A 9,407-nucleotide genomic window follows, 5' to 3' on the forward strand; every position below is an offset into this window, starting at 1 on the left:
AATTTTTCATCTTCCAACCAAATAAACCCTTTAAGACGGCTCTGATGTGACAAACTACACTGATCTCTAGAAAGAATGGGATCTATGATTTTGTTTAAAGTTATGAGTAGAGAGTGGACCTAAACCTCACATATATAATCAACATGCAGCCATCATGGATCAAGCTTAAAACTCTACATTGACCTCACATCAAATGGATGTAATAAACCTAGTAAAACAAGGTGTACTAAGGTCCAATACTAAATTTGACCACAACATATTAATAGGCTCTCAAATATATTAATTGAGTCACATCCAATCCATTTTATAAAACTAAAAGTCCAATTAATGGCAGTTCAATTCTAACACACCCAACTGCATAGAAGGTTAGGAAATGGATTTTCTTCCAAATGATTGAGAAAATTGTTTCATACATAAAAATCCTTAATGATTGAGAAAATTATGAAACTTTCGGAGCCATAAAAACCATACTCCTAAAAAATTCAGTCCCACCATCCGATGAATGAATACCTTCACAAACTATCATATCCTAGCTACCAGTCTATTTTTATGTCTTCACACTAAATGATACAATCAAATAAGTGTTAACCAAAAAGGAAAAAAAAAAAAAAAAAAATCAGATTACATGAGCTCCATGAAAGGAGTTCCACAAGTCAGAACATTCTTCATCATCTTTATTTTTACCCCTCATAGACAATAATCCGAATGCTGAGCTAGAAGCCTGCATGAGGTCTAAGGTAACATGTGTGTCACTTTCATGGAACCTGTCCCAACTATGTGGCTCAGGAAACATTTGGTACTGATGGGGTATAGGAGAATTGGACCTTGGTTGTTGGGCATCTCCTAGTTCCTCCATTGCATGGTGTTGTGTGTGCCAGTCTCTATCAAAAACAAGCTGCCGAGATAGGATGGCTGCACGGTGTTCTGCTATCAATTCACGCAGTGCTGCACTGGATCTTGTGGAGAGATCAGGAGGAGATACCCAAGAATCGGTCTTTGATGACAGAAGAGAGAGAGCACATCCTGTCGGTGATGATGAAAAGTATGGAAATTTCTCACCTATAAATTTGTTCAGAAAACAAAATTTTACATCGATCCAGTCTTCTACTGCTACCTAATCTTCAATTGTATTATATATACTAGTTTATATTAGGAAAATACTAAAGCTAGCACCAGTTTTTACTACAAATGACTTAACAAATTAACATAGCTGAATATGATTTATTTCACTTCAACGATATAATAAAGAAAATTATTAAAATTAATACCGATGTTACTACAGAAAGCTTAACTTAATTGATGTCATTTTCATAACATAGTAAATGAATATCTACCTCACTTTTATCATCCTTAATAAGATGTGCAAGTCAAGGATTGCAACTGGAAGGGACATTAATTGTATGACTACTACAACCAGCATCATTTGTCTGGCCTATTCCAAACTCATTCCCTGGTGTCACTTTCTGCTAGTCTTCCAAATGTCACATGTGTGTATACGAACAAGTGTTTTATAATTAAGAATGTGTGTAATGAGTTTTAGCCTTCACCTAAAACCCTTTCACTTTAGGATTGCTTAACAAATGAAAATAATGGATATAATTCCTCAATAATATTTAGCAATTTTTTGATATTCAATGGGGAAATAAATTGCTCAGATATTCAACGTAAACTGTAGAGGGAAAGTTTGGCTTTGTATTCCATCAATTGGCCAGGTACAGAACCTTTCAACAGGGCATTAAAAAAGGATTTAAAACTTTCTCTGAGAGGAGGTGGGAGGATGTATTTAATGGGAAACTTGTAAAGAAACTCCAATAAGATCCAATTGAGTGGAAAGCATGCATGAACTCAATTGCTATCCAATGGTGTTATTATAACCAACACACAGTAAACAGTGTAAAATTATATATTGTACCATACATAAACAAACAAAGTCTTGAAATTAATCACACAAATAAATTTGACCCGTTAAGACACTGTTGGGTATACATGTGTGAGTAAAGTCCCACATTGAATACTGATGAGAAGAATAAGTGATTAATATAACATAATTAAGCACATACGTATTGAGCTTAGGCCTTTTGGATTAAAGTGTGCCTCTATATGTTATATTAATCACTTAAGTAAGTTTCCCAAATGGAGTCCTCTCTTTCACAGTTGGAGATCTATAAAAGTATGAATTTTTCGTTGGTGATAATAACTGTGCCTCTTTCACAGTTGGAGATCTATAAAAGTATGAATTTTTTGTTGGTGATAATAACTGTGCCTTTTATTTTGATGTTAACAAATTTATGATTCATGGTTTAACTCTTCCTGTTCATTTCTCTTATCATATTTCAACCCACACTGACGATAGTGTTCCAGCTCAACATGGCATAATAGGCTTAAAGTTTAGTAACATGTACTCAATACCAATTTGATACTATCGCTTCTATTATTACAGTTTCTTCCTTTTGTAAGCATTGTACTTTAAGGAAAGATGCATCAATTGCCCCTTCCTGATTTTGTTTCAATAACAATCGAAACTTCATGAGATTTGTACACAATCACATATGAGGTCCTACCCTATCATTTCTTAAATGGAATCTAAGCATTATGTTTCGTTTGTTGATGATTTTATTAGGTTCGCATTGTTCTTTCCTCTCTTATACACATATTAGGTTCGCATTGTTCTTTCCTCTCTTATACACAAATCTCAAGTTTTGACATCATCTATCATTTTATACAAATTAACTATGGAAAATCTTCTTGGACATTCAATCGAACATGGATTGGGCCTTAATACTAAAGATTTTCCGTCCTTATATTCCTCCATAGGTATCTTACACCAGTATACTGTATACTTATACACACAAATCTTCACAAAATGGTATTGTTTAAAAGGAAGCATCCTCTTTACCTTTGAAATGTCAGCCATATGCTTTCACTATTGTTTGTGTTCCTCATTAATAGTGTATATTTCTTGGTTATGCATCAAACTCTAAGGACTATCTTTGTCTTGATCCTACCACTCTTCGTACTTATATTTCTTGACATATTCTATTTGATGAACTGATTTTTCCATTCATCCATTCCTCAACTTTCTTCTCTTCATTACCTATAGCTTCTACCACAAACACTCGGCCTAGCAACCTCCTATTTTTTCATGCTAATACTTCTTACTTCAACTTCAATTCTAGATCATGCCCCTTCTCATGTTGCTCCTATCACACTTTCTCCCACCTCTTTATCTCCTCAACATCAAGCTTTCTATTCTATCCCTAAACAACATCCAACTCTTCCATACCAACATCTTCTAGTCCCTCACCTAGGAGTGGCTCAATCATTAGGCCATTTAGGCAATAGTCTAAAGCCCCCAGATGAAAGAAGGCCGCTAAAATAGAATATATTATATCTATTTGACTTATAAAATTACAATAAATAAATAATAAAGTAAGTCCTCTCACCTAGCAAAAAATAAGGAACCTCTTCTATTCGCCAATAGACTGCCTTGTCTATTGGTCTTACTATGTAAAATTTTTAATTAAGCCCAAAATTTAATGAATAAAAATTATTTTTAAAAATATTATATTCTTTTTGAATGTTGAGCATTCTATTAATATGTTTTATTGGGTTTGTGGTAGTTTAAGAGTGTCAAAATTTTCAACCCCCACAAATTTTACTCTTCCTTTCTCTCTATCAAAATTATAATTATAAATAATAATTTTTCGGACAAATTCATTGCTCACTACTTAAGAGTCTAGCATTGCCAAGATAGACAAGGACCATCTCAAACATGATATTTATTCTTGTACTAATTGTTTAGAGTTATTTTTAGAATTAAAAATTTAAAATGCATTTTATAAATAGATGAAAATAGTCCAATTAATGTGTTAAGTTATATAAAAATGCTAGGTTTTTTTTTTCTAATGCATGTATCACTTATAAAATATATATTAACTAACAATACATTTACATTTGCGTTATGCAAAATGAAGTTATTCAAAAATAAAATTGATAAAATTCTATGTAAAGTCAACTATGTCGCAAGAAAGGTTAAGTGAATTAGCGATATTACCAATTGAAAAGGAAATCTTAACGAAACTTGAAAAAAAAAGTCAAGAAAAATAGATTTTTAAATGAAAAATCTATTTTTAAATGAAAAAAATATATATATTAAAACATAAGTATTATTCAATTAATAATTTAATATTTAAAATAAGAGGATGCCCCACTAAAAATTTTTGCCCTAGGCTCCAAAATATATTGAGTTGGTCTTAGAATGTACCTTGGTATTGCGGACTGCAAATTTAAGTGAGGTTTAAAATGAATCCATTTGAAGCTGAATCGATGTTTTTGACAGAAGTGACATCAAGAAAATAGATTTTTAAATGAAAAATATATATTAAAACATAAGTATTATTCAATTAATAATTTAATATTTAAAATAAGAGGATGCCCCACTAAAATTTTTTGCCCTAGGCTCCAAAATATATTGAGTTGGTCTTAGACTGTACCTTAGTATTGCGGACTGCAAATTTAAGTGAGGTTTAAAATGAATCCGTTTGAAGCTGAATTGATGTTTTTGACAGAAACGACATCATTTAGAATTTACAATTTAAAATAAAAAACTTATATTTAAAATACCCTACGTATATGAAAATTATTCATGGCAATGTGGGCCATGTGACCATACTATGCATGAAAGAAATTTAAAATGCCAATAACATGGTTACTATTTCATTATTTTAGCATTATCATCATTGTACATTAGTATGAAGAAATCAATTCAATTGAGGCTAAAGTTATTAAAAACACACAAATATCAAATTGATGGCTTTGCAAAGAAGTGTTAAGGAGGACTGCTATTGGGATATTGGGAGAAACTAATAATTCTTCACATAAAATAAATTAAATAGAAAAGATCACTTTACATTGTCGCCGTAGGGTACAAAATGTATTGAGCTGACCCTGCTCTCACCTAATGTTAATTTTACATTGAAACTGTTCCGCCTATCATTAATCACCCAATGCAAACAAGGTCTAAATCTAGAATTCCTAATAAGAAGCATTTCCTTTCTCTCAACACAAGTATGTCATTGATCTTTAAAACCAATACATTGTGCTGGGTGCCAAGCCTTATTCATCTATGTATATATTTATTTTCTTTCAAGGTAACAAGTGGTTCTTGTATGCTAATCATTTGCACGATGATTGAACTAAGCTTTCCTTTCAACTAAACTTCCATCACTTACTATATACCTAAGTTTGCATAGGTAAATCAATTTTAATATAATTTTCAAGATTGAAAAAAATGTGACTTTCTACTGTTTTATGAGTTATTTAATTATTTTTAATTCCAGAATTGTGTTTTTTTCTATATATAATTTGATAATTACAACAATGAGGAGAGGTTTCAAATTCTAGTTCTCTAATAAAAGAGATGAGGTAATGCTAGTGAACTATAAAACTCATGCCAATTCCAATATAGCTTGAAATCAACATCTAAACCCTTTTGTTTTAAATCATAAATCGTGTGACTAAATTTGAGGATATATAGTAGCGAACTTGCAACAAGTCATGATGCATGATAGATTATTTACAATTTGTGTGGAAAGAAAACTTCCTCAAGATTTTTCTTTCCAAATGACTGAAATTTTGGGGTAAATCCAAGGCTATAATATCTTACCATCAAGCCTGCCAATTGGACTACACTATGCAGATCTTTTCGACCAACCCAAATCAACCAAACTTAACCTCAATTCTAGGGGATTGACTAAACAATTTTTTTTTTCTTTTATGATCAGTGGTTAACAATCGCTCTTTTGCAGATGCCATCATGTCCATAGCTAAATTCCTGAAAAAATTGACCTATTCCTTTTTCTGGGTTTTCCTCTGTCCTGACTCTTTGTAATTAACTTTCCTGACCTGAAACCAACCCGCCTAAGAAATATGATTCTTTTTCTTCATAGCATATTCTTGGTAATTCAGCAAGTGATAGTAACATATGGCAAGCAAGTCAATCAGATCATGGCATCAAAACACATTTAGCCAAATTTTTGGAGCCTAAAACTTAAGCTACCTTCCAATAATTCTTACTACGAGCTTCAAATCTATTCTAATGAAATCTCAGACAGTAAATCTGCGAACAACCAAAAGAAAATTTTTCCTCCACAACAGACTTCAGTGCTACCCCAAAGGCCCAAACTGATCAGGAAATTAATTTGAAAACTTTCTGTTGCGTACGTATTGGTTACCCATATAGTCCTTTACAATCAATGGTTACTTGATTGTTTTTTTCAAGCTTTATTCGCTAAAATTGTAAGAGACCCTTGCAACAACTGTGTCTTTTTGTGTCAGAAGTAAGGAATCAAAATCAAATAGAACCCTAAATGCACCATCAATCTTGAGTTTTTAATACAAGGTCGACTGAAATTCTCAATCAGTTCTACTTCTAACACCAAATTAAAAACTGAAACTATTATCCAAGTACTCTTAATAAAATTTCAACATCCATAACTAAAACATTAGACAAATCGGTAAGCAGAAAGGTTAAGTATGAGGAAAGTCACGAAGGAATCAATGTTCACACATAGAAAAGTGAAATTTTGGAACTAATTAGTAGTTGATTCTCTGTTTAGTTCCTCCTCTTTTCTATGCAGCTTTTGTGTAGGGTTTTCATTGGTTTCTGGAGGACTAGTTCCTCAATAACATTTGTGATATAGATCCCATCTCAAGGCTACAACTCTCCTACCATCTCCTATATCTGTTACGCAAACTAGAGCTTGGCTTGCATTGAGTGGTCCAATGCATTGGGCACGCAATCACAACATGTGTCCAAAAATGACTACATGTCACTCTCGAATTTAGTCTAGGCAACCCAAACTATCGTAACATTATATCAACAATAATGAAATTTTCTTTGTATCTTACTTTCACCGTAGTACCAAAAAAATATGAAAATGACATTTCATGTGAATGTTTGACAATTATGTCATCTATAAATTTGAAATGTAAATTTTACGAAGTGTGATCCCTGGTTTGCTCCTAGGTCTTCATCCCCAAGCCAATGATTTGCCCTAGAGAAATTTAATATGCCCCCGGTACAACTTTCTAAAACGAGCATCCCACAAACGAGAGCATCCCAATTAGGAAATAGTGCAAATTATGCTAGAAATGGATTGGTTATAAATTTGTAAAAAAAATCAATCTTCTATCCAAAAAAAAAAAATTGACAAAACAAGCAGTATATATTTATTATGATTCTCAAAAAAAGAAGAAGAAAAAAAATAGTATATATTTATGGATGTACCTTGAGTAGAATTCTTGGTAGCAGCAGAATCATGACTGCTCTTCCTTCTTCGCTCGTTGTGCCCTGCTAATCTCCTCCTGCAGCTCCTCTTCGACTCATCGAATTCTGACACTGCATGAAACCTGCACTCATTTCACACCCATCACTCTTCTCTGTTTTTTTTCACCAAGTAAATTTGAAAACTTCTTAATTCAAAAAATACATAAATAAATAACAAATAGTATTTGTGTTTCTTTTCTTTTTTTTCTTTTTTTTTTCCATTGATAGAACTTACACAGTTTCAGTCTCAAAGAAAGGCCCACCTAATAAAGTTGATTAGCGAAATATAGGAAAAGAAAGAAAAAGTCGATGATCAAATTACCATTCAATCTTATAATCTTCTTTTCCTATAAAAGTCCCTGGGGGGTTTTGGTTTTTTTTCTTTCTCTTTTTTTAAAAACTTTTTGGGCTCGTTTCCCTAGGCTAATTAACATGGAAACTCCATAGGAAGATGAAAAATTAAAGCGTGTGTGGTATGTATTGGATGTGTATGTACCTGCTACACTGCTGACAGAAACGCTGGTCTAACCCTAGAACCACCACTTTTGGAGCCTTTGAGTGCATTTCACACACCTTGTGTCTCCGGTGATAGTCCTTGGCGTTTATGAGTGCCACGTGGCACCCGTCAACCTGGCACCTCGGAACTGTCGCCGGCAACGTCGAACATGACGACGATGACGTGGCGGCGGAGGAAGAAGTAACAGTAACAACACCACCGCTGTAGTAGGGTTTGCCTCTCTTGCCTATAGATGATGACGATGATGATGATGGGATTGGCAGAGACACGTGTCGATCACCCAGAGGGTTTGCAGTGTCCTGCTCGAAGTAGTGTCGCTTGCCGAGCTTTAAGCACATGAGGTGTGGGTCCGGGTGGAGGTGGGACCCATCCCCGGCGTAGAGAGGCTGTTGGTTGTGGTGGTGATTTTGGTGTTGGTAGTGAAAGTGGTGGTGGAGTAAACCTAGACTATCATTGTGGTCGGAGAAAAGAAGCGCGTGGGATGCACTTGCATCATTACGAGTGGTGGTGGGACTCCCCGCCGTGATGGAAGTGTCGTCTGCGGCGGTGGATACGGCTGCGGTGGTGGTGGTGGTGTTGTAAAATGTGTTGTTACTATTAGTATTCCAATCTAACCTTGAAGTACTAAGCTCCCAGATATCCCAGCCTAGACTGGCATTATTATTACCATTTTGCCCCCTGTTACCGTTGCTCTGCCCAAACATGTTCCCGCCAATCTCCATTTCTCTTTTTCTCTCTCTCTCTGTATGTTGTCTTTGTAGGGTTATGTTGTGGTTGATAGGTCGTTGGGTTTGGTTTTATATAATGCGCATGAAGTGGGATTTACTGGGGGTTGTGTTAGAAGAAGAAGAAGAAGAAGAAGAAGAAGGAGGAGGAGGAGGAAACAGGAAAAGAATCAGAGTCCAGAGAGAGCACTGAAGGGTATGGTTTCTTTGTTCTACTCCAATGGGGTTAAAGTCCTGAGAGAAAAAGCTGCAAAGCTGCAGAGAGAAAGAAAGAGGTGTGGGGGAGAGACAGCATATTTGGCACGTGAGATACAGTGGTTTGGATGATGTAGCGCACGTGGCAAGCGTGATGGTGGGTCCAACAGAGCTTTTACAAATTTTATAATCGGTTGACTTGACTAATAGTCTAACAGTAATTAGAGTAATATTATTAAAGAGAAATTGTGAAAATATTGTTCTTAAATGGTTTGTTATTAGGCTATAAATGAACTATATTGGTTATAAACAGTTGGGGGGGGGGGGGGGGGGCCGAGCAGACCACGTCTTAAAAGATAGGCTTGGCTCAAAGATGTGGAAAGAAATAAAGAAGCCTAAGGACAGAGGGTAACCTGAACCGAGCAAACACCTTTAAATGTCCAATTTCTTGATGAAATGGAGGCAAAATAGAGGAGTGATGTGACAAATATCCCGAAAATCCAGCTGAAAACAGGCCAGTTGGAGGGATAAAGGAGGGAAAAGTTTCTATAAAAGTTTCTATATCTCTCCTTCGCATAGGGAGAGGTTTAATCGCTAACTCCATGGGACCCTCCCAATCCAGCAAGAATAGGGAAATGGATAG

General features: G+C 34.8%; 1 protein-coding gene across 2 annotated transcripts; it reads right to left on the bottom strand.

The window, feature by feature from the left end:
* Window positions 1-393: 393 nt before the first annotated feature.
* Window positions 394-8,852, bottom strand: LOC115988082 (squamosa promoter-binding-like protein 7). Of its 2 annotated transcripts, none has more exons than XM_031111723.1 (3): window positions 7,824-8,852; window positions 7,289-7,410; window positions 394-1,023 (listed from the first exon to the last, which is right to left on the bottom strand). In XM_031111723.1, exons 1-3 carry the CDS (start codon window positions 8,564-8,566, stop codon window positions 617-619), a joined length of 1,272 nt encoding a protein of 423 aa, XP_030967583.1. In that variant the 5' UTR covers window positions 8,567-8,852; the 3' UTR covers window positions 394-616. The 2 variants fall into 2 exon arrangements, with proteins under 2 accessions (XP_030967583.1, XP_030967582.1); XM_031111722.1 differs by having other exon boundaries at window positions 394-1,059; window positions 7,824-8,851.
* Between the last annotated feature and the right edge of the window lie 555 nt (window positions 8,853-9,407).

This window comes from Quercus lobata, chromosome 4 (assembly GCF_001633185.2).
Source record: "Quercus lobata isolate SW786 chromosome 4, ValleyOak3.0 Primary Assembly, whole genome shotgun sequence".
NCBI classification, from domain to species: Eukaryota; Viridiplantae; Streptophyta; class Magnoliopsida; order Fagales; family Fagaceae; genus Quercus; species Quercus lobata.